This window comes from Budorcas taxicolor, chromosome 19 (assembly GCF_023091745.1).
Source record: "Budorcas taxicolor isolate Tak-1 chromosome 19, Takin1.1, whole genome shotgun sequence".
Classification (NCBI taxonomy): domain Eukaryota; kingdom Metazoa; phylum Chordata; class Mammalia; order Artiodactyla; family Bovidae; genus Budorcas; species Budorcas taxicolor.
In genome coordinates, this window is record NC_068928.1 from 36,280,936 (window position 1) to 36,307,958 (window position 27,023).

At 51.9% G+C, this 27,023-nt stretch overlaps 1 protein-coding gene across 1 annotated transcript; it reads right to left on the reverse strand.

Annotated features, from left to right (window-relative positions):
- Window positions 1-27,023, reverse strand: ITGA3 (integrin subunit alpha 3). The gene is made up of 26 exons (XM_052658181.1): window positions 26,818-27,023; window positions 19,488-19,615; window positions 19,086-19,162; window positions 17,119-17,368; window positions 15,511-15,597; window positions 14,935-15,142; window positions 14,280-14,476; window positions 12,097-12,185; window positions 11,835-11,971; window positions 11,580-11,666; window positions 10,611-10,678; window positions 10,401-10,537; window positions 9,711-9,860; window positions 9,453-9,550; window positions 9,023-9,170; window positions 8,690-8,758; window positions 8,039-8,118; window positions 7,856-7,933; window positions 7,257-7,359; window positions 6,967-7,149; window positions 6,701-6,820; window positions 5,968-6,081; window positions 4,945-5,043; window positions 1,382-1,507; window positions 914-1,054; window positions 1-182 (listed from the first exon to the last, which is right to left on the reverse strand). Exons 1-25 carry the CDS (start codon window positions 27,021-27,023, stop codon window positions 944-946), a joined length of 3,150 nt encoding a protein of 1,049 aa, XP_052514141.1. The 3' UTR covers window positions 1-182; window positions 914-943.

Here is a 27,023-nt window from a genome sequence, read left to right on the forward strand (position 1 = left end):
GGAGCAGGGTGCGATCAGGGAGGATGTCAGTAGTATTGGCCCCGAGTCTGCCAGCTGGTCACCCAGTGCTTCTTGGTGGGCAGGGTGCTCCCTGGAGGTGGGTAGCGCTCCTCCTCCCGGATCCTCACCGCGTGGTACTTGGGCATGATCCGGTAATAGCGGGTCCGCTTAAAGAAATCACACTGGAGGAGGGGGAGAAGAGGGAGGCCCTCAGAAGCCAGCATTTACACCAGCGGGAAGATAGGCCCAGTCCCTTCTTTCCTCTCCAGGAGGTCCTCAAAGCCAGGACCCCGACCCAAACACAATGCCATCTCCCTGCCCTGAGACGAAGAGGACAAGGTTTCCCACCCCAGACCCCAGAGGAAGGAGGAGCTGAGGAAAGCAGAGAGGAGAGGGAGAGGCAGATGGAGTCAGAGGGGCAGTGGCCTAGACTGCAGATGGAATGGCTAGGAGGGGTGGGGATCTACAGTGACCACAAGGTCGGGAGGGGTCAGTTTGTCAGCCCAAGAGGATCCCAAGAGGAAAAGTACTGGTTCCCAGGAAGAAGGGCTCTACTAGTCCCCTCCTTCTCTGGAGGTGGGGATGGCGGTATGGAATCGCTCTGAAGTCTGTCTTGTGGCCTACAAACATGGGGCCTAGCCTTGACCCTTTCCAATCCCCAGAAAGCATAAGGGGCACAGGGAGGGTTTATGGCTTCCTCTTGAAGGATTCAGTGGGGAGGCTGGTGAGAGCAGACACCCCGGGCTCTCCGAGGATGTGGAGGGGAGACTGGCAGTGACCTGCTCTTTGGGGGTGGTGCTGGGGACAGAGTGGAGTGCAGAGAGGGCCCATAAAGGAAGAGGAGCAGATAGGAGAGAGTCAGAGGCCCCAGCCAGCTGGGGGCTTGGGGAAGAGGGCCCGGAGGCCGCGTTACCCAGCTGGGCCGGGGTGGGGGCTGCCCCCCTCAGTAGTCTTCCGTCAGCCTCTCTGTCTCTGACGGCTGGCTCTTCATCTCCGCCTTCTGCCTCTTAGCTTCATACAGGGCGCGAGTGCGGGCTCGCTTGAAGAAGCCGCACTGCGGAGGGGAGGAGGTGGGGAGGGGCCATCAGGGGGAGCTGGGGGGTCCTTGCCAGCAGCACTCATGAACTGGGGCTTAGGGCTGGGGAGCCTGGATGCCTGGTTCCCAGCCCCAGCTTGGTGATGTGGCAGGAGCCGGAGCTCCTGGTTCCCCTTTCTGGCTTGCAAGTCCCCCGTTAACCCAGGACTAGGAGCTGGAGAGAAAGTGGGGAGGACTTGGGTGATGGGTGGGGTGAGATGGAATGAGATGAAGGGAGAGTTGGTGAGGGTCTGCTGGCAGGCGGTCCCAGAGTGGGAGTCCCAGTGGCGGGCTGGGTGCTCTAACCTTCCACAGCAAGAGGATGATCAGCCCCAGCAGCAGCAGCCCGGCACTCACAGCCACAAGCACCAGCCACAGCTCGATCTCAGCCGGCAGCTCCTCCACCAGGTCAGAGTCAATGTCCACGGAAAACTGGAAGGGGTGAGAAGGGGCTCAGCCATGTGTCCACCCCCTTAGGCCCTGAGCTCCGCCTTCCTGTTTCAGCTGGACCCAGAACCCTGCTGTTTGATTTATTGCCTGTAGGGGGCACACAGGGACTGGAAACGCCCCTGCCAGCCCATTCAGGCCCAGATTCCTCTGTCCTCTCCTTTCTCCTAGAGGCAGACACCAAGATCTCAGATCTGGGAGGCAGCCTAGAGTCTGGTTTGTGACCCACACATCCAGGCTTGGATACCAGCTCCATCCTTCACAAGCTGTGGGACCTTGGACAAGTAATTTCACCTCTCTGAATCTCCATTTCATGCTCTCTGATAACAGGATCGTAATGCCTACCTCATAGTATAGTAGAGCAGCCAAAAGTATGGGTTCTGGAGCCAGACTACCTCGGTTCAAGTCCTAACTATGTTATTCACTAGCTGTGTGACCTTGGGCAAGTTACTTAACCTTTCTTTTGTTCATCTGTGAAATAGGGAATATGCTAATAATATCTGTATCATAGGTTGCTGGGAGCATTAAATGTGTTTAATATGAGTACACTGCTTTGAGAAATACCTGGTATAGAGCAACACTTCCACAAATATTTACAAAAAAATAGAATGCATAGCATATAGTAGCATTTTTTCTTCCCCTACAATGAAGATATATATATAAAAATAATATTATTATATTACAGGTTTTATAATATAGTTATTGTACATATTTTGCATATATATACACATATATATTTTAAACTTCCTTTGTGTGTGTTTAATATTTACTTATTTGGCTGTGCTGGGTCCTAATTGCTGCATGTGGGACCTTGTTCCCTGGCCAAGGATCAAATCCGGGCCCCCTGCATTGGGAGTGCAGAGGCCTAGCCACTGGACCACCAGGGAAGCCCCTGCGTATATATTTATTTATAGAAAAATATTTTTCTGACTGTACATGATTTCTTAAAAAGTTACTTTTATTATTTCATATTTTTAAATGTATATATTAAGCATATACATTTTTTCTTTCACATAAATGGGATCTGTGTGTACTATGCACACTCTTCTGTTACCTTTTTCATCATTTTTCGATGTCAGTTAATAAAGATCAACCTAATCTCTTCTGACGACTGCACGTCATTGTAGGAAATGTGCCAGAATTTATTGAGCCAATCTCATGCTGAAAGATATTTAGATTGTTTCCAATTTTCTGCCATTATAAACAATGCTTTAAAATATCCCCATGTATTTATGTTTGCAAATTTGTCCTGTTAGCTCCTTGATATATTATCATATACAAGATCAAAGGAAATATACAACTAAAAATTTAATAGATATTGACAAATTCATCTTTAAAAAGAATCCATCAATTTATATTCCAATCGATACCATTTCCTTCTACCTTATCAGAACAAGACAGGATTCTTCTTTTTAATATTTTCTCATATGATATAAAAAAAATCTTACTGCTGTTATATTTCACCATACGTACAATGCCTATGTATGCCACCCTTTCTCTTTACATATTAAAAACGTCTATCAATATTCTGTCATATGTGCTATAAACTTTTTTTTTTTCCTTGGCCAAAGTATTGGAGCTTCCCAGGACTGATCTCCTTTAGAATGGACTGGTTGGATCTCCTTGCAGTCCAAGGGACTCTCAAGAGTCTTCTCCAACACCACAGTTCAAAAGCATCAATTCTTCGGCACTCAGCTTTCTTCACAGTCCAACTCTCACATCCATACATGACCACTGGAAAAACCATAGCCTTGACTAGACGGACCTTTGTTGGCAAAGTAATGTCTCTGCTTTTGAATATGCTATATAGGTTTGTCATAACTTTCCTTCCAAGGAGTAAGCGTCTTTTAATTTCATGGCTTGCAGTCACCATTTGCAGTGATTTGGAGCCCCAAAAATAAAGTCTGACACTGCTTCCACTGTTTCCCCATCTACTTCCCATGAAGTGATGGGATTGGATGCCATGATCTTAGTTTTCTGAGTGTTGGAGCCTTAAGCCAACCTGTTCACTCTCCTCTTTCACTTTCGTCAAGAGGCTCTTTAGCTCCTCTGCACTTTCTGCCATGAGGCTGGTGTCACAGTTTCACTCTGTTGCATGTGGCTGTCCAGTATTCTCAGCGCCACTTATTGAAAAGACTGTCCTTTCTCCATTCTTTGCTCCTTTGTTGTAAATTAACTGTCTATCGTGGTTTGGTGATTTAGTTGCCAAGTCGTGTCTGACTCTTGCGACCCCATGGACTGTAACCCACCAAGCTCCTCTGTCCGTGGGATTTTCCAGGCAAGAATGCTGGAGTGGATTGCCATTTCCTTCTCCAGGGGATCTTCCAAACCCAGGAATCGAGCCCAGGTCTCCTGCATAGCAGGCAGATTTGAAAAGTTGTTGAACCACGCAAAGACGCCAGGATTCTTGGCCTCCGGAGGAGAAGAATTCAATCGGGGGCCAGAGACAAGGCTTGATCGCTCAGAGCTTTTGTGTAATAAAGTTTTATTAAAGTATAAAGGAGACAGAGAAAGCTTCTGACATAGACATCAGAAGGGGGTAGAAAGAGTACCCCTGCTATAAACTTTTAAAACAGTAATAAGTCTTTTGCCCTCTTAGTTTCTTTACCATCTCTTTTGCTGTATACAGATTTAAAATTTCAGAGTTGAATTTTTCAAATTTTGTTTGTGATTTCTGGGTTTAATAAAATAACTCCCTCTCCCAATAATTAAAGATTATTATTAAATTATTTCCTGAATTTTCTTCTGGCATATTAGGTTTTATTTCCTACATTTAAATATTTAATCTAACTCAAATATGTTTTTGTTTATGGTGTGAGGCAGGGGTTTGTCTTTACTTTCCAAATATGTTCTCCCAATACTACTTAATCATCTATATTTTTCTCCTTATTAAAATGCTATCTGTATAATAAAAGTAAATTCCTATTCTGTTCCATTGATCTCCCTTCCTCTGCTATCTTAATTTATTTTAGGAAATGTATGATAGTGTATTTAATCAACCCATCATTCACTTCCTATACATATCCCTTCTAACCTTTTCATAACAAATTATAGCCATTTTGTGGTATTTATTTTTCCATATATATCTTAGAATCAAGTTTGGGAACTTTTTTCAGGTTTTCACAGAAATGCAACATCTTTACATGCAGATCAAATGAGCCCAAGTAGAGGTTCTCAACCCTGGCTGCACAGTAGAATCTTTGGGGGTACTTTTAAACATACCAATACTGGGGCCCCACCTCCACAGACTCAGATTTCATCACTTAGGGGTGTAGTCCAGAAACTAGCAGTCCTCCAGGGGATTCCAGTGTGCTGCCAAGACTGAGACCAAATAGCTAAAGTATGTGGAAGTGCTCTGAAAAGATGCCCTGCACTCCCTTGCCCTGGCCAGGTTCTGCTGTCTCCTTAACGCGCTCACTCACCCGCACTGTCTTATTCTCCATGTTGATGGTGGGGACGCTGGTTCGGAGGAACAGGGTGGCCCAGCTGGCTACCCTGACTCGGTCAAAGTCTCTGTAATCCTGGAGAGGGGCATGATGAGTCAAAAGAAGCAGCTGAAGTCCCGCTGAGCCTCCTTCCTGACCAGCCCCCGGGACATTCTCCCTCCACAGAGCATCTTTAAACAGCACTCCAAAGGACCTGTCACCAGGCCTCTCCTCTACACACGAATGCACATCATTCATTCATCTCTGTGTCAGGTCCTATGCTGGATGCTGGGGACAGCAGGGACAGTGAAGGTCACAGTCTAGGTCTGGACTGCGGGCTAAATCTGGCCCAGGAGCTGCTTTTGTAAATAAAGTATTTCTGGCACACTGACACGCCCATTCACCAGCGTACTGTCTGTAGTAGCTTCATGCTACAATGCAGAATTGAGTACCTACAACAGAAAGCACGTGGCCCACAGAGCTGAAAAGAGATGTTTAATCTAGTCATTCACAGAAGAAGTTTGGTCTAGGTTGGCTGGCACTGCAACCCAGAGCAGAGTGTGCTAAGTGGCATGTGTGGCTTCAGAGAAAGTTCTGTGAGTGTCTAGACGGGAGAGGTCATTGTCGGCTAAAAAATCAGAAAAGATCTTGCTGGTGGTCTCTGAGGGAGACTGTGAAGGCTGAACTGGAGTTCACATGCAGAGGTAACAGATGGGAGCTGGCATCCAGGGGAAAGGAGCAGCATGGGGTAGCACAGAGAGGTGAGAAAGTAATGGATACACAACAGAATAACAGACACGGGAGATGTTATTTTATGGAGACAAAATGATGTCATGTCCACACATGGATGCACAGACTAACTCTGACAGGGCACACAGTAACAGGTGCATAACCCAGCATGCCTCCATCTCCATGCAGTCAGTCACCAACAACACTCAGGCACACACGTGTAGTCTGGCCTCACCCTCTCCCTGTTGCTCTCCCAGCCCGAGGTGGGTGGCAGTTGAGACCGGCACTGACCTCGATGAAGGTGCTGTTCCACACTCGTGCCTGGATGGTCACGTTGGTGATGACAGGGGCATCAGGGATGGGGCACTCCAGCCACACACAGTGGGTGTGGTCACTGCCACAGCTCTGAGATAGGCAGGGAACACAGACCCAGACAGTCTGGGTCTCTAGATTCTCCAGATTTTGCTCCAGGCTTTGTCCCAACTATGGTTGAAACTGAAGGGGCCTGTCCCCATCCCTTCACTCAAGCACATTCCCCGCCAACCCTGCATATATGTGTTTAAGGCACATTCTTTGGACCACGCATATAAGGATGCCAGCGACATGGAAAACAGGAAATCTGGTCCCTGTTCATGTACACTGGGCTTCCTCCCCTGGAGGCTACTCCTCCCTCTCCACCCAGCTAGACTTCACCTTGCTGCACAGGCCTGCCCCCCGCTCCCTTCCGACAGAGGGCGCCCTGCACCCTGTCTTCATTTTGTGCCTCCCCATCCCTAGTTCTAATGTCCAAAGCTTTGAACAGCTATATCACCCCCAACAGGTTGGGGGTCCTGGGAATAGAATCAGTGTCTGTGCTTTTGGTTGACCGTATTGGCTGCTCCCCAGCACAAGGCAAGGGCCACATCACCACATCAGACTGGGGTCTCCTGGAGAGTAGCACCTATCTTGCTTCGTATGTCTTGAGGTGCCCACTCACCTGATGATGGGTGGGCATACTCCCCCCAACCCTGCCCTGGCCACTCACCAATTGGATCTCAGACTTGGCCTTTTTGGCAGCAGCCAGAGTGACAGGTGGGGGGCCTTGGCCTCCTGGGTCCAGTTGTCGCCGCCTGCGCTGTGGAGCTGGCGGCCTGTCCCCAGGAACCTGAAGAGGGTAGAGGCGATTTACTGGTGGAAGGAGCAGAGGTGAGGAGAGGAGGAAAGGGCAGGGAGAGGAAAATGTTGGCCTTTCTGCTCTGCAGCTAGCAAAGGAAATGGGCCACAGGTGAACGCGCTGCCTGGTGTCCTTACAGAGAGAGTGAGGTTGAGAGGGTTGATAAGGTCTCCAGGTGGCCGGCAGTGCCAGGATCCATTGCCACGGACAGTGATCTCCGTGGGGTACAGCAGCCACTTGCCATTGCTGACTTCATAGGGCCACTCCAGCCCCAGGACCAGGGTCCCCAGGGCTGCCAGCCCTTCACCCATTGGGCCCACCTGTGAGGACAAGGGATGTCACAGCCACTTTCTCCTGGGAAACCACCTCTGTCTCACCAACCCCCAATCCTCACACCCTCTGACCCTGGACCCAAAGGTCCCTTTACCTGGAACTCGTACTTGAGAGGGCTTCCCACATCTTCCACAGTTTTCATGCCAGACTCACCCATCACTGTCCCCCCAAAGAAGCTCTGTAGCCGGTGATTCACCCTGGGAGCGAGAAAGACGCTAGAGTGACAGGGGACAGTAGGGGCCCTTGCAGGGGGTGGGTACCAAGGTTAACTACAGCTCCTCTGACATCAAGCAGACCTGAGGCAAACCCCAGCTCTAGCATTTACTAGCTGTAAAGCCTTGAGCAAATAATTTATCCTCTCTAGCCTCAGTTTCTTCAACTGTAAAGTAAGGTTAATCTCTTAAGTGGGGTCACTGTATCATGAGGCCATTGTGAGAAGACAATGAGATGATGTATATAATATCATTAGCACAATGGGCTCTCATGAAATGGTGGGGACACACCAACACCTTCACCCAAAGTTGCGGATTCCTCCGCTGCTAGCTGCTCTGCAAGGACAACAATAATAGTAACAATAATGACAGTGATGTTGAGGATACCAGGCCAAGACGGTGTGTCAGAGGAGCCTGAGAGACACCTTAGGGAAGGGAGGCCCAGGCTCCTCAGCAGGCTGAGGTTCAGGGCGGTACCCACATGCTGAGTGAGGCCTGGAGTGTGTAGTCCACCAGCAGAGGCAGGGTCATGGGCCATAGGTCATCCTGGTGACTTGACCTGAGGAAGGAATACAGAGGGTAGGGGAGGACTATGTCAGCTGAGGCTGGGGGGCACCCAGGATACCTCAATCCCCATACAGACTGGCTTCCTGAGGTCACTCACGTGGAGAGCTGCAGCTGCGCCTGGAGTTCCCTTGTGTGTAGGGTCACTCCGATGACCTCAAAAGCAATGAGTAGCTCCATCTGCCATAAGGGCAAGAGAGGTTGCTTGAGGCCAGGCAGGGGTGATGCCATGGGGAAGAGAGGGGCTGAGTGCTGTGCTAGGGAGTTGCCTCTCTGGTCTCTACCTCCCACCTGTCTCCACTCTTCCACCTTCCTAGCCTCATCTGCTTCCCTCTTCCCAGTCTTTTCTGTTAGTAATAGCTCATGTAGCTCAATACTTCTGAGCTACACGACCTTGAGCAATCACTCAAGCTTGCTGAGCCTATGTTTCCTTTCTGTAAATCAGCACCAACTTCATCAGAAGGTTGTGAGAAATATATGAAAGAACTGGGCTCAGGGCCTGGCACGCAGCAGGTGCTCAGCAAAATCAGTTTCCTCGCCTCCACCTGCTCTAGCTTTGTGCATAGCTCCCTAGTGGCTCCATCTTCCTGTCTCTGGGTCTCTCCCCAGCCCCTACTGCATCCCTCCTCCCCAACTCTAGCTCTTTGATTCAAGGAAGCCTGGGAAGCAGGCAGGCAGAGGGAGGATAAGGAATTCATCAGAGGAGGAGCCTTGGACCCACAGCCCTGGGAGAGTACAGTCGGGCACTCACCCTCTGGTTCCGTTTAAAGGGGTTCCCCAGCTCACAAACGATGGTCTCATTGGCTTGGCAGGCTCCAGGCTGAAGAAAGAAGACAAATCAGATCTAAGTGGTCAGACTAAGGCTTGTCCCACCCCTCTCCTGTGGCAGAGGGCCGGAAGCCCTCGAGGCTTGAGCACCGGGTTCCCCTAGCAACAGAGACGTTGGAGGCACCTGAGGAAGCCCAGCCCAGAGGACTAGGGTGGGGGGCGGGGAGACACGTGGCAAATAACAACACATGTACATGACATGTACAAAGGACGCACTGGGTCGTGGTTGGGCTCTGAGGAAGCAGAGGGTACTCACGGGGCGCACTGAGGACAGCAGCAGGGTGGGAGGCACTTCCAGGGTGAGGAGCGCCTCGTGGGCATCTTCCCCAGCCCGCTTCCGGCTTGGGGTGTTGGTCACGTTGATGCTCAGGAGCAGTTTTCGGAGGTCTCTCCCATACTGGAGCCTGAGAGGGAAGGAGCAGCCCCAGACTGAGCCCAAAGCCCCGCCCCAACCTGTTAGGCTCCGCCCCTCAGAAGAAAGCCCCTTTTCTGGCCAGGGAAGGCCAATCTTATAGTTCTTGGCTAATAAAGGTCCCTCCTCTCCGACTTGCTTCTCTGTGAGACCCCTCTCCTTAGGTCTCAACAGTTCTCTCCACTCTTTCCGACCAATAGGGCCCCGCCCCTCAACTCCTGATAGCCAATGAAGTCCGGCCCACCTTGGCCAACCAGCCCCGCCCAGAGCGCACCTGCTCAGCCGCTGCCCCAGCTCAGACACGAAGGCCGCCCGCATCTGTAAATTGCTGTCGCACCTGTTGTCCTGCCCGCATTCCTTCTGGAACTGTACCTGGGGGTGGCGGGAGTTGTGAAGGGCCCACATCATCCATAGCTCTCTAGGCCCGTGCCCTTCCGGCCCCGGCCCTGGCCCTGGCCCCGGCCCCGGCCCCGGCCCCGGCCCCGGCCCCGGCCCCGGCCCCGGCCCCGGCCCCGGCCCCGGCCCCACCCACCTCCGTGTGGTTCTCCAGAGCCTGCGCTTGGTTGAGGACCGGGTAGGCATCTAGCGACCCAAGCCCCAGTTGGGGGCGATCAGGCAACCGCAAAGGTAAAGAGTAGTTCATGGAGATGGTGATGGGTCGGAGTTTGTCGCGGACGTTGTCCTGGGAAAGGAAGGTGAACTGAACCCAGCTCTGCACTGCCCTCCAAACAAAGTTGTATCCTCACACAAACCTAAGGCTCTAGGGAGGAGCTGTGCCCCTCTCCCTCAACCCTAAAAAACCCCTGTAAGGCTGAAACCCCTCTTGTGTGCTCACCAAATTGACCCGCTTTGGTAAGATGTGGCTCCTCCTCTCCAGAGACTCCTCTGGAGGAAGATTGAGCCTCCCATTCCTGGGGTCCCCAAGTTGAGTTTTCCCTTTTCACTCTGATGTCCCAGAGAGAGCCTGAGCTTGTCCTTGCTTCTGGATGCCTTTTCCCCAGGGACGAGCTAAGAATCTCACATATTTCTCTTTGGCCCCCATCCCTGCTCCAAAGGTTTCTGTTCTCTACTGTGGGCTGGATGCTGTGCACTGTAGCCTCCACTTACCTTCCAGGCCAATCCACCACCTCTGTCTCTGGAGAGAACTCATTCCCTCACCCTTGACCTTGAGGACTCTCCTGGGACCATGGAGTCAATGTACCACCCCTCACCCCTCCCTCACCATCAGGAGCAGCTCCAGCGTCTGGCAGCGCATCTCAGGCATGGAGAAGAAGCCGTGGAAGACAGCTGACTGGCTGTGTGCAAAGTGGAGTCGAGGTGGGCGGCGGTCCCGGTCAGCCTCCAGTGTGTAGGCCAGGGCTGTGGGTGCACAGGCTGGTCAGCAAGTGACCAGGTGAGTGTGCCCCCCCTCGCCCTACAGCCCAGTACTCACTGATGTTCTGCCTGTAGTTGGGGTTCCCTGCACTCTGGTTGTAAGCAAAGCACAGCTCCACCTGCACACTGTTGGGGGTGGGGGACATACAGGAGGGTCAGGTCACGGTGGAACCCAGATACCCAGGTCCCAGCTCTCACCCCCTTTACTGGGCAAGAGGAAACAGGGTCTTTGGGGGAAAGGCAGAGACAAAACTAAGGAGTCCACAGAGCTGGGCTGGGGTGTCCCTGGTATCTTCAGGCCATAGCAAACAGGGTTAGAGGGCACCAACGGGGAAACTGAGGTCCTGAGACTAAAGGAGTTGCCTGAAGCCAAGTGTTGGCCCAGCCTCGTCTTGGGCAGGATCCCCAGTCCAGATCTCTTTCCCCACCACCCGCTGCTTCCCTACTCCATCTCCCTCAGCTTTCTGATCTATTATCCTCATTCACTAATAGACCTTGGGGTCATCACTGTCATTATTGTAACCATCTTAGCAACTATGTTTTTTGAGCACTTAGGATTTACAGAGCACCATGCTAAGGGCTTTTTGTACATTACCTCATTTGATTATCACAACAACCCTTAAATTGATTATATTTTTTTAATTAAAAAAATTTTTTTACTGGAGTATAGTTGCTTTACAGTGTTGTGTTAGTTTCTGTGAATTGGTTATTAATATTACCACTCCCTAGAGCCCATCCCTACCGTTGCAGTGGGCAAAGCTGGAATCTGAACCAAGCGGACCAGAGCTCCAACCACCATGCCCTACCTGCCCGCCCCCCCAACCCGCACCCACACAGTTCACCCATTAGCAAGGAATTTTGCTCTTTAATGAGGTTGAGTGGTGAGGGCAATGCTTTCCCAAGAATCAACCCTTTAATGGTGGGGTATCAGGAGTTGCCAGGGAAGGGTTTTGAAAGCCAGGGTCCCTCCTGGGCTTCCCAAACATCAGGAGGAATGAATAGGCAGACTGGGGCCAGAGGGTCTCACCAGGAGGTGGCTGTGCAGAACGCAGGGTCCAGTATGGATGGCCTGGCTACCAAGGTCTTGTGGAGAATGTTGATGACAGGCCGGGCCCTGCATAGGAAAATCAGACATCAGTGCCTCAGGCCTGCCCCAGGGCAGGGCAGGGCAGGGTCAGGGCTCAGGCTTGTATGGACCTGATTCTGACGGTGGACAGAGCTGGGGCTCCGTGCAGACAGGGAAGGAAGAGAGAGGCCCCCATCCACCACTGCCCTGGCTTACCTCAGCAGCACGATGCGGTCTGACAGGCTCCCCACCAGCAGGTCTGGGTAGAAGTTCTCATCTACATCCATCTGCCCACTCAGGGAGTAGCCAAACGTGGCTAAGCCAGGCAGTCCCAGCTGCTCTCCATGGATTACCTGGGGGCAGGGGGAGGTGGTGGGGACAGACTCTGGGGAAGGTTCCAGACAGTGGGGCCCATGGGGAATAGGCAGGAGTGCGGGAGGAAAAGGAAGAAGGTGCCTCTGTCCCTGGCCGTCTGTACCTGCTGGGGCTGTCTGAGGAGCCCCCTGGAGCTGCCGTGGTAGATGTACACTTTGCCCGAGCCCTCGAAGGGAGCTCCCACAGCAATGTCTGGGAAAGAGAGACAGTTCAGGGTCACCCCGGGTACTATGGGCCCCATGGTATTCCAGTCCTATGCTCCAGGCCACAGGGCCCAGCATGGCATGACCTCCCTGTCAAGCAGTGCTCAGAGCATCAGGGAACAGAGTTCTGTGACTTAGGATTAAAACTGGGACCATTAGGCACCCAATTGCCTCCTTCTATATATGGGAAATTAGGTCCAGGAGAGGGAAGTGACTTACCAAAGTCACACAGCAAGTTAATGTCTCCAGCAGGTCTAGACCCCAGATTCCTGACCACTGGCTATTGTTTTCCCTTATTACTGTGCCTTCCTTCTCCCCTGTCAACCGCCCCTCCAGACACCTGGTTCTTCTCATGATATTTAAGAGCAGGCTCACAAAAGCAGGTGTTCCCCATTTGGGACTTGGCCAGATAGTTCTTAAACACTCATCTCATCCAGTCCTCACGAGAGTGCTGGCAGTAGGTAATACCGTCCCCACTTCACAGATGAGGAAATAGGCTCAGAAAACTCAAAGTCAGACAGCTAATGAGTAGAGAAGAGGCTATTTGAGCCTATGTCTGTCTAACAGTGGGGGCTGGGATTTTCATCACAACACTATAACTTTTCTTGTTAAATTCTAACCATTATTTCCACAAAATAACTCCAAGATGTTTTGTCTTCTTAAACTTAATGCTTTTGATCTGATATGGCCTAGGTAATTAGAAAGTCAAGCTTGTAGGAAAAGTAGGCAAAGGAAGAATAACTAGGTCTTGAGTGACAACTGGGCAACTCTTCGATCAGTAAGTGCTTGGGCTTCATTAACTGAACTTTCTAGCACCTATTTTGGCTCTTGAGAGGTTCCTCTGCCTTCCTTTTGGTTTTCAGATATATTCTGGGAAATTGAGGTTGTCAGAGAAATGACTTCCAGAAAAGCCAGGCGCTCCCAAGGCAACCAAGCTAAACCCCTTGATTTATCCCTCTCCTTGACATGCAAGGTCTGATTGGTCTCCAAGTCCAGCAGAATAGTAATTGGCATCGCCTATATCCAGAACTTCTACCGTGTCCCTGTGCTTAACATCCACACCTGGTATACTATATGTATATTAAAAAAAATATTTATTTCTTAATTTGGCTGCATCAGGTGTTAGTTGCAGAATGCAGGTTCTCTAGTTGTGACATGCGGGCTTAGTTGCCCCTCAGCATGATCTTAGTTCTCCGACCAGGGACTGAATCCATGTTCCCTGCATTGCAAGATGGATTCTTAACCACTGGACCACCAGGGAAGTTCCACACCTGGTATAGTAATAGTATATTCTTTTTTAAATTTTTAATTGGAGGATGAAAGTGAAAGTGAAGTCGCTCAGTCATGTCCAACTCTTTGTGACCCCATGGACTGTAGCCTACCAGGCTCCTCAGTCCATGGAATTTTCCAGGCAAGAGTACTGGAGTGGGTTGCAATTTCCTTCTCCAGGGAATCTTTCCGACCCAGGGTCTCCCACATTGCAGGCAGATGCTTTACCATCTGAGCCACCAGGATAATTGCTTTTTAATATTGTATTGGTTTCTACCATACATCAACATGAATCAGCCACAGGTAATACTATATTCTTGATTTTAATATCCCTAGCCTTGCTCCCCACCTCCATCCAGCCCACATCTCCCTCCAAAATCATCTCTCAGGGTACCAAGCTATCATGTCATACCTCTGCCCTCAAATCTTTTCGGACACACCTCTACCATAACCCAAGCATAAAGCCCTAGCTTTGCTGCCTGGTTTTCAGTGTGTCCACCCCACCCCCACCCCCTTCTCCAGCCACATCTCTGATGTGAACACCTCATACCCACTATACATCAGCCAAATGTACCACACTCACATTTTGCCCCTTTTGTTCCCACCATTGTGTACACTCAGCCTGGCCTTTGATGCCCAGTGGTATGTCCACTGTTCCAGGAGGTCTACTGAGCTAACCCCTGGGGGCTCTGTCTGCACTGCTGTGAGCTCCTCAGACTTGGGCCTGAGTCTGTCTCCTTTTTGGGCCCTATCAAGCCTGGTATGCAGCTGGCTCTCAGTCAGTGGGTGCTGGGGCGGGAGTGCTGGCTCATACCCTGGAATCCGTCTTGGTTGATGTCGCCAATGCTTGCCACAGAGAAGCCGAAGGCGGAGCGACTGGGGCCGTGAAGAAGGAGGGAGGGGCGGTCTGGGAAGGAGGTGCCTGCCTGGTTCATGAAGATATAAATCGCACCCCCTACTTCCTCTTTCCGCTCAAAGTAGTAGGGGGCACCCACCAGGAGGTCCTGCCACCTGCAAAGGAAAGAAGGAGGGGGAGATGGAACATGCAGCGTAACTGTTATTTAGCAGACACAACTGCGCCAGGCAGGGCACACAACTCTACAAGTGATGCCTCTGGCCACAGGTTGTGGGAAGGACTTGGAAGTGTCAATGTGACCAATCTGATAGAAAACACAGGTTGTGGAAAAGCCATGTACACACAGATCACACCCAAACAGCTCATATCCACTAGGGCCATATGAATGACAGGCACAGACAGTGAGATGCAGGCATCATGAAATTGACATGCAAACACCCCGAATCCCATAAAGTCTGATTGCAAATCAACATGCAAAACTGATGTGTAAATCCCTGCAAACAGCATGCAAAAAGACGCACAGTTGCAAACCTCTATTTCTCTGCCCTCACTCATGCAAGCCCACCCCCTCATCATTCTCCCGGGCCCCAGAGAAATGTCCCTGGATCCTCACCCATCATTGTTCAGGTCTGCCAGGGCAATGGCACTGCCAAAATAGGCTCCCACCTGCGTGCCCTCCAGCACCTGCCTCCGCCGCAAGTCTCCACCTGCTTCCTGGCTCAGCAAAAAGACAGCGCCCACATGTTGGTGCCGCGGGGCACCTGTCACAATGGTGATGTTTGTGGGGTGCAGGATGGCACTGCCCACCTGCATCGTGTAGCCTGGGATGGGGGGAAGGTGGTCAATTGAGACTCCAGTAAGCTTGGTCCCCTTGTACTCTGGTCATCTCCCAGGATCCCCCATTATCTTCTATTCCTCTATTCTAAGTTGGGCAAGAAAGTGGACCTTGGATGCCCAGCCCCAAGTCCTGACTGTACCCTGACCATGAACTCCATGAGGGTCGTGACTCTGCCTCTGGGTGGAGTGTACAGCTGGTGCTCAGTAAGTGTGTGCTAGCTGAACTGAATGCTACTGGTCTCAGAGCAGCCTGGCCTCTCTACTCCCAGACACTGAAGCGGAGAGGACCAGTGTGCCAAGGACTGAGCCCCCTTTCTCCTCCCCACCAAAAGGCCACTACCACTGGACTCACCAATGTAGAGGTTTCCTTGGTCCTCTGGGTCCTTGTAACTATATTCAGACAAATCCCAGTCCTTCCGCTGAATCATGTAGCTGTTTCCTTCATAAAGATTTGAGGAAGGGGGTATAAGTCACCACTCCTTTTCTCCACTATGTCCAGCCCCAACTCCAGATAAGGATAACAATAACCTCTTTTATCTGTGGGTACTTTGCCATTTGAAAATCACTTACTCTTTATTTTAACAATTCTGAGCTAGCATGATGACCCCCATTTTGCAGATGAGAAAAGTGAGGCTCAGGGATGGAAGCTCAGGGATGTCCAGTCATGGCTGGAATCCAGTCATCTGGGTACCGGCATACTATCAACAGATGACATTTCCCCCACCCTAGACAATGAAGCCAGACTCATACCATTATCTCCTCCTAATCCTGTCCCCAGGCTACCTGCTTTCCCCTGCCCCCCAGGCTGCTGCTGGAGAGTACCTTGGCCCTGCCAAGGAGTGGGAAGAAAGACTAGCAGAGTGAGCAGAGGCCTCAGCCTCAGGTGAGCCCAGAGCTGTGACTATGCCCTGGGCAACCTGTTGGTCAAGAGGACAAAATAAATAAATCATTGGGAGGTAACACACCACATTAAAAATATAGTCAATAATAATGTAATCACTTTGAAGGGTGACAGATGGTTTCTTGGCTTATAGGGGTGATCATTTTACAATGTACTTAAATACTGATCACTATGTTATACACCTGAAACTAACATAATGTTGTACATCAACTATACTGCAATTAAAAAAAAAAACAAGATTCTGGGCTCCCTCTGCTTGTTGATTCTGCAATAGTAGGTGCAGTAAGGGAAAAGAGGTCACTGTTGCTATAGCCTGTGGTGGAGAGAGGCAGGTGGAGGGTGTGTGAGCCATCAGATGCCTGAAAGGCAGTATGTGGTGTGGCAGAATCAAAGCATGGGTTTTGATACAAGAAAATACTCTGCAGCACTCTCAAAAGATTGCCTTATATGTACTGATGTGAAAACATGTCTGAAATTTATTGATACATGAAGAGGAAGTAGCAGAACAATACATTTAAAATGATTTTCTGTGTGGGTATGTGTGTTTCTTAAGATACCTATATATTCTAAAACAGGTCTGGAAGGACCCACGAGACACTTAGCAGTACACACTGGGAAATGGGATGAGGGAGATGTGGGAGAAGGGCGCTCTTCCTGTTTAATTTACTGTACCATTTAGTAGTTGTACCAGGAATGTGTTTTATTTTTTAATAAGTTTTTAAATGGTAACCTGGCATCAGATGGACCTACATTCCAATACACATTTCAGGACTTACTACTGGCCTTGGGGCTCAGTTTATTTTACTTTATTTTACTTCCCCAAGGCTCAGTTTTCTGTAAAATGGGTATAATAATACTTGCATTTTAAGATTAATTAAGATAATAGGTGTACCTCTGGTACCTAGAAAGTGCTTTAAAATATCAGAGGTCGAGGTGGTTGCTGATGTTGGCAAGGGCGTGCTCTCCTCTGCCCTCTTGTGTGGAAGCTCTGGCAGACTGCTTCAGGGCTTAACAGGGGTGGTGGTCTCTGCTCTTCTTCCCTTCCCCCACGGTCCCCACCTTTCCAGTTGTAGGCACCAGGAGCGCCAAAGTACACGGTGTTTTGGGTGAAGCCGCCGCTGGTGCCCAGCTGGCACATGCCCGTCTCCAGGTAGTCAGTGTTGCTGTTGCACATCTCGTTGTGGTAGGTCTGCCAGTCATCCCTGGCGTCCAGCTCCAGGTCATTGCCTCTCACATAGCACTTGCCCACCATGCGCCGCTGGTCCTCTGACCCCGACCACAGCACCTGGGTGTAGCGGTGGGCACAGACCTGGGGGACCCCCCCCCCCACCAATACACACAGCTAAGCCCACAGCAGGAACTCAGGAACGGAGTCTCCATGGCCCCGTGCACCTCTGCTTTTGCAGGAGAGGAGTGGAAAGAGGTCTCCGGGCTTTTCTCCCTTCCCACAGAAATGCCTGGACCCGCATTGCCTTTCCAGAATTCCAAAACCTGCCCTGAGGGTTAGAAACACTTTTTGGAAGACCAGAAGCTACTGGATTTGAGAGTGGCTTAGAGATCTCGACAAAATAAAAAGGGAAAAGGATGAGGGGATGTGGGGCTCAGGTTCTTGGGTCTAAAAGGAGCTAGACATAGAGCAGGTTAGAAAGTTGCTTCTCTGTTGTCCCCTGATGATCCTGCCTCTTAATAAACGGATCAATATTAGAATAACAACCACCACCACTGCAGCAGTAGCTAATACTTACTGAGTGCTTACTTACTTAGTAAGTATACACCAGACACAAGTCTGAGCTTTTTGCATATTAATTCCCTTAAGCCTCCTACCAGCTCTATGGGCTAGGGATAATTACTTCCTCATTTTAGATAAGGACACTGAGGCACAGAGAAATAAGCAACCTCACATCCAGAGAGAGGCAGGAGATACTCAATCCAAGGCTATCGGGCTCCGGAGTCAAGCTCTTAAGCACCAGACTGTGGTATCTCTCTCAAAGCTTCTCCCGGCACATGAGAGGTGCTCCATTAATGTTTATTGGGCAAATCAACAAGAACAGGGTATTTGTAAAACAGCCAGGGGCCAGATGAAACCCAGAACCAGACCTAGTTCTTGTTGCCGAGTCACTGGGAAGTTTCTAGTGTTGGCACGCAGGACATGCTCACTATAAACGAACTGAATGAAAGGATGGGCAAGTAGAAGGTTGTGGAAGGACCCAAGATCTAGACTGACTTAGGCGGAGCTCTGGATCCACCATCCTTATAAGAGACTAGAAACGGTGTTTCAGTGAGCTGGTCAAACCCGGAGCTTACAACAGTGTTCAAAGGTGACAGAAATCACAACAGTGATGACTATGGGGGTGACAGTGGCTGAAAAGGAGTGCATGTCTGAAGTGATGTAAGCATGCCATTTCTTTAATGGGTGTTGATTACTTGGGTTTATAATTCGCCAAAACGCAACTGAAACTTAAAATCTGTACATTCACTGTATGTAACTGTTAAATGAATTTAAAAATGAAAAATAAATTGTCTATTTGGGACTCAAAAATTGAGATCCCAGGGGCCAGCACTGATGAATGCAGGCTAGGGGTGACAAGTGATAGCAGGGAGTGGCCCCCAACCCAAGCCGGATGAGCTGGGGCAGAAGGGCTGTGCTTCTTCCGTCAGCTGGCCTCCTCGGAAGGAATGCGTCCAGGCCACACTGCCTGAGGCTCTCTCTGCCCTTTCCATCTCGTAGTCCCTTCGACTCATTCCCACAAAGGGTGAGCACCGCCCCCACCCCGGGGTGGGGGGAATGGGTGATTCAGAAAGGACCCAGGCTGGCCCTTGGAAGTGCGCCAGACACCCTCCCCATCCCCCTGCCACAAGTGCAGGATGAAAGGACACACATGTCCACAGAGACACACAGCTGCAGAAATCGACATTTGCAAGCTCATGCACCAGGGTCCCTTCTCCTGCTCTCTGCTTCCCTCTGCAGCTCCCGGGAGATGAAAGGAGACGTCTGGAGGGGGATCTGATGGTGAGCCCCGACTTACCAGGACTCTGCCCGCAGGGCCCTGGCTGGCCACAGTCACGCCAAGCCACATATCCTCAATGATGTGGTTAGGGTTACCTGTGGGCATGAGAGGGCTCATGAGCCAGAGCACCTCATCCCATCGTCTAGGCATCCAGAGCCTCCAGAGGGCAGGAGTTGGTCCCTCCCAGATCTCCCACTCCAGCAGGGCCACCTTCCCTCCCTGCCTTCCCCAGCCCATCACAGTCTGAGCTCCACAAATCCCATCTGGTCCCACTCTCCCCTAGGGCTCCCTCTTCCCAGCTGCACAAGAAAGCACTTGACACTGCCCAGCCGAGCCTTCTGTCTCTTCTAGTCATTCTCTCTGTGCTACCGCCTCCACCCGGCTCCTGACCCAGCACCAGTTCCTAAGCCCTCTTCTCACTTTTCTCCTTGATGTCCACCCGCTCACAGTCATTCTTGCGGGCAGTGAGTGGGCACAGGTACACAGCACCAGTCCGGTTGGTATGGCCATCAGGCACAGCGAGGTCCCGGGGGGCACCAGCCAGGAGCCTGGGGGCAAGAAGGTAGTAGACTCAGGTTCACACTCGCCAAAGCCTGCTTCAAACAACTCACTGCTTGATGTACATGCACCGAGCATCTGCTCTGTGCCAGGCCGAGAGCAGGAGACGAATGATTCCGTGCCCCTCCCTCAAGGAGCGCCCAGGGTGGGGAAGGCAGGCAAGGAGACAGACACCTGTGGTCAGTGCCTCGTGAGAGGAAAGCAGGGATCAAACCAGCCCCGCTTCTGCATGGGGGCAATCAGGGAGGCCCATAGAAGAGTACCTTGGCCTGAGTCTGAGGATGCTGCCCAGGGCTCACTAGGTAAAGAAGGGGAGGAGGGGCACTGCAGGCTGAGGTCTGACATGTGCAAGAGCCAGGAATTGTGAGCAAGAGGGTGACTCAGGGATCTGCAAGGCCCTCGGTACAGCCGGAGGCCAGAAACATGGGGAGGAACAAGAGGGCAGGGTGAGAAGGGAAGCTGTGGAGGGATATTAAGCAAGGCAGAAACATGGTGAGATCTGGGTTTGGAAGGACTGTTTTGGTATCTGACTGACATAAGTAGATCTGGTTTGGGGAAAGAACGCTTGGCTTCTGAGATGAAGGTAGATGGGAAAAGAAGAAGGTGGCATTGTCCTGGCACAAGATTTAAACTTCCAGAGATCCGGGGAAAGGATGTGTGAGGGGGTGGGGAGGGGTGGATAGTTGGGTCCCACCTCTTTAAGCCATCGGAGGACTTAGATCTTGGGGTGGTCTGAAGAATGTGGGCAGGGAAGGACAACTGACCCCAAACCACAGCTGGGTGAGCTGAGTCAGCAGGGTCCTTAAGGGACCCTCGAGTGTCTTCTTGCCCCCTTTCTACCACATTGAGACAGATTTACGAGGTATGGGGGTGACAGCAGGAGAGCTGGGTACCTGACCCTTTGGGCAGAATGGTGCGCATGAGAGTGGGGGTGGATGAGGACTGTCAGTCACTTTGTCCCCAGTCTGCCTGGAGCCCATCTTTAGGGATGCCACCTGCAAGTCCCTACAAGGGTTCTTAGGGCTCTAGCAGCCCAGCCCAGACCAGACAGGTGACTAGAGGAGAGGAAGGCAAGTGACCAGCCTTGACATATTCTCTCAAAAGGTAGTTCCTGGACCACTAGAATAAAAAATCCCTGTGATATTTGTTCAATAGGCAAATTCCTTCCCCCACCACAGACAGCCTGAGTTTAATCTGAGGCTAGAGCCCTGGAACCCGCATATTTAACATACACCCCAAATATTCACATCGTGGTTTGAGAACCCAGCTCTACCACCCCTTGCTCTCCCAGCATCATCTGTCAGCAGCCTTTGGACATTCTGGCAAGACCACTTCCTCAATCCTGCTGGACCCTGCCTCCTGGGTGGCAGACATCTCCCAGGTACTCCTCCATCTGCCCCGGCAATGCTGGTTCCTGAGGCTCCCAGCCCAGAACTGGGGCACCAGGCCTCCTGTTAGAGCCTGGATATGCAAAACAACAGCCCTGCCTGCAGCTCCTGCCTGGGACCTGAGAGAGAGGGCGGCAGGGATTAGGCAGGACCGGGCCGGGGCATGCCGGGGCCTGGGTGCTTCCGCCCACTGGGTGTCAGGAATGCGCTGCCTGGGGGTGCCGTGAAAGGACCGCTGCCTGCACCTCACAACTCAGCTCAGACCTCACCCTGGAGAACAGTTCCTAAGAGCAGGGGTGCAGCTTCTCTGTGCAAAGCAGGGCAGGCAACTCCAACAGAAGGGCTGGCAGGGGACCAGTGTGGCAGCCAGGCCCTGTTAGTCATCCTTGGTCTGGGCTGAGGTAGGTACCTAGTAAGCCCATGGCCTCACCACCTGTAGACATCTGCCCCCTGTGTGCCTGACAGGTGAGAGCAGGGAGCCACTGCCCGTGGAAAAGGAATATTTCAGCCTTGGAGCTGAGGGCTCTGGTTCTAGGTATGTTCTGCCTCAATGGACAATTTCCTTTCCCTCTGAGCCGTGAGTGCCTCATCTGTAAAATGGGCCAGCAGCTGCCCCACCAGCCTCCAGGATGGTTGGGGGAACAGTGGGTTCATTCTTTAGAAGGGCCTTCTGACTATGAAGCCGAGGCCCATGTGAGCACGGTGGTTCTGCTTTCTTGTGGCACCAGGATGGCCCCAGCACACCCCCAGGCCTTGCTCTGGGGACCCAGGAATTTCTGCCCTGCCAGATGAGGGGATCTAAAGCAGAGCGCACTGGGCAGACTAGTTCAGGTGTTTGGATGGGGCAGAGGGTAATGTGGAAGTAACACTTCTGGGGCTGAAGACACCAGCCCATCAGTCAGGTCAATGGGCTACTGGCAGCTAGTCATTCGAGGGTGGGAGCTCAGATTTGGCTGGAGGTAGCAGCTGGGGGTTGGCTACAATGACCTTGAAAGGGTGGGTCCAGGCCTCAGTGGGCAAGGGGTCCCTGGAGAACCCAGATTGCATTCCAGGGTGAGCAGTGCAAGGGAAGTGTTGCTATGCCTGCTGCTTTCCAGGCCCTAGTTTAAGTGCTGGAATGGCTGAGGAGCAGGTGGCCACACCCTCCCAGCAGCCTCATCTTAGAGGGAGTGGCCTGAGGGACCCCCTTCTCTTAGCCTCCTGTGGTACAGAGAAGGCAGAGCTGGGCATGAAGAGCAATCGGATTGACATAAAACCCCTTACTACCTATACCCTTTCCACTCTCACCCTGCACCAGCCTGTGCCCACTGAGGGGCAGTGGGGTAAGACGCTAACCCTAGCCCTGCATCCCAGGCCCCTCCCTCCCCAGAGATTCCACAAGGTGCTCCCCCCACCTCCCTGGAGTATTTTTAGCTCCTACTTGGCCTGTTTAGAGGCCCTTTAAGGCCCTCTGGCTCCCAGCCCAGGATCCCATGGATCCACAGCCAGAGGACTGGGAATAGAAGGGGGAAGGAGGGTGTGCAGAGGGCCGGGTCCAGCTTCCTCCATCCACAGTCAGGTGTGGGAAAATCCAGAGGGTGGGAAAGATCTTTTTGTTGCTGTTGTAAATGAATATAAGTTACTAAGCAAATGAGCACACTGCTCCTGCTGTTGGATCTGGTCCAGATCAGATCAGATCAGAAGCTGATCCCTCCCAGACCACCACTGAGGTCACCCTCCCAGCAGCGGTCAGAAGTGGGATGCAAGGCAGGATACTTTGTTCAGCTCTTGCAGCAAGGGAGAAAGGAGATTGGACGGCCTCTCTCCTAGAGTCAGGCTGGGCTGGGTGGGAGCTGGTGCCCCTCCAGGATGAGTAAAATGACCTCTCAAGGGCTTTCAAACAGCTGCCTCTTCACCCTACTTTTTGGCTCCATCCAGACAGCCCCTCCTGGCCTTTGCAGAGGCCCCTGGGCTCCAAATCCAGAGAAGCCCTTTCTCACTCCTGCCACTCCCCCCCAACCCCATCACTCTTCCTGGGGCAGATCAAAGCTAATGCAGCAGCCAAGTAGAAAGCAACAGAATCAAAGGAGGCTGGGGAACAGGGCCCAGGGGTGTCAGGGCACCAGTCAGTTCACCCCAGAGAAGTCTCCCTGGGGCATACTGGGGCGGGATGATGCTCAGAGAAACAGCCCGTAAGATTCAACTTCCCAGACTCATCACCTCAGGCAGGCACTGGGGTGGCCTCAGTGGAAAGACTTCAGTTAACACTGAGGGACCAGCGAGTCCAACACTCAGGCCATGGGCCCCCATGCCTTACTCCTTTGGCCAGAAAGCCAGTTAGGGAGGGTCCCACTCCAACTCTGAGTGCTTGGGTGGGGTCGGGGGCAGTGGGGTAGGGGGCAGCTCTCTGATGCCTGAATCCCAGCTCTGTGCCAACCCTCTGCCTGAATTAGCCATGTCCCCAGAGGCCACTCCTGTGTTAGCTGAAACTGCAGCCTCTTCGTCCTCCCCAGCTGCCCCCAGTCCCCTTTCCGCTCTGGTGACTCAGCCTAGAATCCCAGCACCAAGCTGGGGAAATGAGAGAATGAGAGAGGACAGGAGAAAGAGGCCTTGCTCAAGCCTCCAGTAATAAAGAACAAGACTGTTTGTCTCATTTCTTCTCCCTTTCTCTGGCTCCTTAGTATTTTTTTCCCACATCTGATCCCTTAGGGCATTTTTCATGTCATCTAACCTCAATCCCTCTTGCTGTTAGTTCTGACCAAGCCCTTTACACTTCATTTTCTACAAGATCAGGCTGCCCCTACCTCCCATCCAGTTTTAAGCGCCTTGGCCTGGCGTGGTCATTGGAGAAAGCCAGAGTGAAAGGACACTACGGATCCAGGCCTTCTGCTTGCAGCCACAGCTGCTCTGCCCATTTCCTCTGGCACGAGCCTTGCAGGCTGCCAGGTGCCTGCCCTACCCAAGGAAACATGTTTTAGGAGAACAAGTAAGCCTGGTTCCTGTCTACCTCAGGTATGACCTCATCTTCCAGGAGCTGTGGCCACCCCCTGCCCCAGGCTTCCCAAACACCCTCATTTCCAAGCAAAGGCCCCAGGGTATCTCCCATAGTCTACAAGGTCAGGTCAGACCAGGACACCTGGATTCCCAGGATGAAATGACAGAACAGGTACCGGGGGAAAGCAGGGGAGGTCCGTGACCATCTCCCAGAGGAATAGTCCCTCTGCTTCCCCAGGGGTCCTCACGCATCTCACTAAGAAGCCCAAACCACCCTGGTCCTCTCCCCTTCCCTGCCCTGTTCCTGATCACCAGGAAACTGGAGATTCTAGAGACTAGGAAATTGGGGCTGGGGTTAGAGTAAGCCTCTGATATTGTGGGCATGGAACCTCAGTCTAGAGATGAAGGTGATGGGGAACAAAGACACATCTTCATTTTTAACCATTACTACAATAAGGCCTTCATTGAGAATATAATGAAAACTATGCTTTTCGCCCCTCCTGGCTCCAGAACAATGGACAGACATGCATGACTTTGCATACACTTTCCAGGGTCCCTGTATCTCCTGAAAATCTGCAAGGAACTCCAGGCTCAGACTTTGTTCAGGATCATGAACCCTCCCCCATTTTCCAAAGGGACTTTGAAGCTAACAGAATATAAGACTGCCACTTGACTTGCTGGTTCCCCTGAGCTGTGTACTCAGGCAGCTGTTTACATCTGGCTACACAGCTGGCTGCAGCTAAGCCCAGCTGGCCCAGCTGGTTCTCCCTAAGGGTCATGGGGCAGAATTCAGTGAGATGAGGAGATGAGCCAAGATGTAGAATCACCCCTGGAAAGACTGAAGATACCCAAATGAGTCACCCAGAACTACCTGTCACTCTGAGATTCATCAGTTTTAGATACTTCTGGGCTCCTGAAAGGCCTAATGCCATCTCTAGCTGCCCAGGAAGAAAAGGAGGACTCCTCCACTAAGTCACCTTGAGTGAGGCCCTTGGTTAGCACAAGAGCCCTCAGCTGATGCAGTATTTACCCCAAATCATCTCCTTAAAACCTCACCATTTACCTCATGAAGAAAGTGCCCTAATATGTGAAGAGTCAGGTATTAGTGACAGATTCTAGATGGGAAACTAATAAGTTGCCGTTTATAGACCAACAGAGGCAGGAAGGCATATATAGATCCAAGCTGAACCCCTTTCTCGGGAAAACGGGTCCAGAAAAGGGAAATATCCTGCTTAAGGTCACATAGCAGAAAATAAAAATTAAAAAGGCGGGGGCGGGGGGAGTACTGCGTATTACAGAATCTATTATTTCCTCCAGCTTTCCATTACCTACCCTTGCTTTTCTGATGTTCTCTTTACACTACATTCCTTTATATTATGTTGATTCTGCAATGAAAATCTGAAAATCTTTTTCTGGGCTGGGGCAGAAAGAGCACTAATATAGAAGCTTAAGCTGATGGTCACTCAGGGTCTCCAAAAGATGGAGGACTGGCTAAGGCCAGACCACAGCCGCTGGGGCCGGGTTGGGAAAGGTGTGGTGGCCCTAACCTCTGCAGAAGCCAGATGGAATTGAGGCCAAGTAGGCAGGTAGACTGGGCAGGGGCTGGGCCAGCAGGGCAGGGGCCAAAGCTGAGGCAGAGTCTGGACTTTGGACATTCCAGCTTCCTCAAGTTTCTGCAGGTTCCAGCCAGAATTGGGCAAGGTTTCAACACACCCTTTATCTGACCCTGTCCTCTTGCCGGGCAGAGTTTGACATCTCAGTCAAACAGAAGAGCCCAAAGAAGGCCTGCCTGAGCTGTCCTAACAGCCTTCCCTCCTGCACAGCCTCACCTTCCCCAGCTGCCCTTTTCCTCCACCTGCCAACCTCAGCACACTGAGCCCACGCAGAGAAACTTCTCAAACTTGGACATGCCCCTCTGGGCATGACATAGGGTCGGGGGCACAACATAAGCAGCTGGATGTGTCTCCTTCCCGTCTCTCTTCTCTCTCTAGCTCTTTCCCCTCCTTCTCCTTGCAGCTGTTGGCGAAGGAGACCAGAAGAGAAAAACACTATTTCCCTCCTGAAACCAAAACAAACACACTCAGGGTTGAAGATTCAACATGAATCCGTGGAATGTGAGGAGACGGAGACGTCTAGTGGGAGGGCATCACTGCCGGGGGTGGGGGTGGGGTGCAGGAAACCCTGGGGGAGTTGAGACAGCTCCTCCTCTCACTGCTGCTTCTGCATCCTCAAGGGGTCTGAAGGAGCGCCTGGACAGCTCCAGCCACCCAGACTCGCCCTCACCTCTCTCCAACCACCAAGCACTTGAGAAGGCCCTCCAGTCTGGTTCTGCGCACGCAGGGTGTGGCTGGCGGGGCCACACACTAAGTGTGAGGTGGGGGCGGGTTTAAATGCATATGCCCGTAGGTTCTTCCCGGGAAAGGGGAAAGGCGTTTATCTTGCAGTTTTCCCCAGTTCCCAGCCCTGGAGAGAAGAGGCATTCGGTACACTAAATTCCCGGTTCACTGAATGGGAGGGGTCTCAGTAAACGGGGACTCCACTTCTATTCTCAACAGAGGTTTAAAAGGCTGAGGGGCTGAGTCTAAACAGGTTCTGGCCAGGACAGCACTTGCAAATGATTACTGCCCCCATCCCACTTCCAATCCCCCATTTCCCGCCAAGCTTCAGCAGCAGGAGAGCTGCCTAGGTCCCCGCCCTCTCAATCTTCGCTCCCCAAAGCGGACGGCCTGCGAGCCTGGAAGCCACCGGGCCCCAGGGCTCGGACTCAGCTTGAGATCCGCATCCTGTGCGCACACTCTCCCTCCCACCCCACTCCGGCCAGTTTCACTTACAGGTAGCGCTGCTGTCGCTCTGTCTGCCGATGGAGGGCGACCGAGTAACCGAAGAGGCTGCCCGGGTTCCCGGCCTCCTTCACCACCAGGAATCGGGTGTCCAGGTTGAAGGCGGAGGCGGCGCGGTTGCTTGCGGCCACCATCAAGGCGAGCATGCCGAGCAACGGGCGCAGGACGCCGGCGGCGCGGCTGGGGCCGGGGCCCAT

Excerpts from the sequence above, each read along its gene's own strand:
- ITGA3 (XM_052658181.1), bottom strand. The coding sequence starts at position 27,023 with ATGGGCCCCGGCCCCAGCCGCGCCGCCGGCGTCCTGCGCCCGTTGCTC. Across the intron at positions 15,143-15,510 it reads CCAAGGAAACCTCTACATTG|GCTACACGATGCAGGTGGGC; the intron begins GTGAGTCCAGTG and ends CCCCCATCCCAG. Across the intron at positions 7,150-7,256 it reads CTCTCAAGTACGAGTTCCAG|GTGGGCCCAATGGGTGAAGG; the intron begins GTAAAGGGACCT and ends TTGTCCTCACAG.